The sequence below is a fragment of the Perkinsus marinus genome (assembly GCF_000006405.1).
Source record: "Perkinsus marinus ATCC 50983 genomic scaffold scf_1104296956934, whole genome shotgun sequence".
Lineage (NCBI taxonomy): Eukaryota > Perkinsozoa > Perkinsida > Perkinsidae > Perkinsus > Perkinsus marinus.
This window is the reverse complement of record NW_003207297.1, coordinates 1-1,363: the sequence shown is the minus strand read 5'-3', so window position 1 is coordinate 1,363 and position 1,363 is coordinate 1. Positions and strand designations below refer to the sequence as shown.

Genomic DNA, 1,363 nt, shown 5'->3' with positions numbered 1-1,363 from the left:
CTACATTGCATGAGTGTCTGGCCATCGACTCCTTCAGAGGGGAGGTCAACCCTCGAAGTTGCCCCTTCCGAGTAAGCAGTCAGTTGTTCCTATTCTACCTACAACTCCTCGATAACCTCAGGTCCTCATTATCATCATCCTTGTCTACTGTACACAGTGCATCTAGTTTGACATCAACATTGGCATCAAGTAACGATCTCGAAACTTCGTATAACATGTTAGAGTCCGTCGAGGATCTAAGAGTTACCGATTATGCAGCGACTTGGTGGTGACCAATCTGAACAAGTGAGGAGGGTGTACGTGTCACCGCAGTTGACTGTGTTCGACTCTGTTATATGAGAGCCCTTTTTTTACGAACTCGATGACGTTTTGGTTTGTCCCTGAAACCTTATAATTTGGCAACACTGTTTTACTGTCTAGTTTCTGTTCAGCTGGGACTATTATGAATGTCGCTGCCACATTGAGATTCAGACATTCATCTGTACTATCATCACTACTCTTAAGCTTAGTCTTACTCCTTATGATGAGAGATGTGCCTTGCTATCCTCCACGTTTTTGTATACCTATATAGGAGATTTGCTCGACCTTACCTTACTCGGCGTGGTGTGGTAAATTATATAATTCTTGGAAATTCGTTAAATACCCCACATTTGACAGTCTTGAAGACAGAACTGTCCTGAGGCCTCTGAGATCTCTGAGGTCCGACATTGTCATCAGTCTGTAGTAGTGTGATGCAGCCTTCGTACCAATTCAGTACTACTATATATATCATCAATTGATATCATTTATTCTCCCATTAATATAATCAATACTGGTATTCCCCGTTGACGTTCAGGCACCACATCGCCGCGACATAACCTGAACTTCCTCAAGGCTCGTCCTGTGGCCGTCGTATATTCTGAAGTAGTCTACATATGGTTTGTCCTTTTCGTTATCACTGATATTCTGCTACATGTATTATTATTACTTCTGTCAACTTCGTCAAGTCACTCGAAAACATTTACGCAGTCACAACCTGTTGGTCCATCGAAACAGCTCTTAACTGGTGCTCTTTCGAACTGTATAATTCGCCTATGTGTGTCAATGTCGAAGAAACTGCTGAGGTGAGTTTCTCATTTTCCGCATGTTTTCTATCAGTTGTTTGCCTTGTTCAGATCTGTGTGCTCATTTCTGACGCATCATCCTCCAGTCGGGTCAGTGACCTAGTTTTATCGAGCTCAGCAAAAGCAGCAGCTTACATTGGTCACATTTTACCACCATTTTCAGACGGAGGTCGATTTCTGAAACCCATTTTGACCGCGTGGTACATCTGCACCCTTGAGTACCGGGATGGCTCGGTCGTCGTCGTCTTCATCATCATCGT

At 43.5% G+C, this 1,363-nt stretch overlaps 1 protein-coding gene across 1 annotated transcript; it reads left to right on the top strand.

Moving 5' to 3' along the window:
* Nucleotides 1-835: 835 nt before the first annotated feature.
* Pmar_PMAR027044 (hypothetical protein) lies at nt 836-1,103 on the top strand (the record flags this gene model as incomplete). The annotated part of the gene is made up of 1 exon (XM_002775028.1): nt 836-1,103. A coding segment is annotated over one exon (268 nt), but the record flags the coding sequence as incomplete, so codon positions are not given.
* Nucleotides 1,104-1,363: the final 260 nt, after the last annotated feature.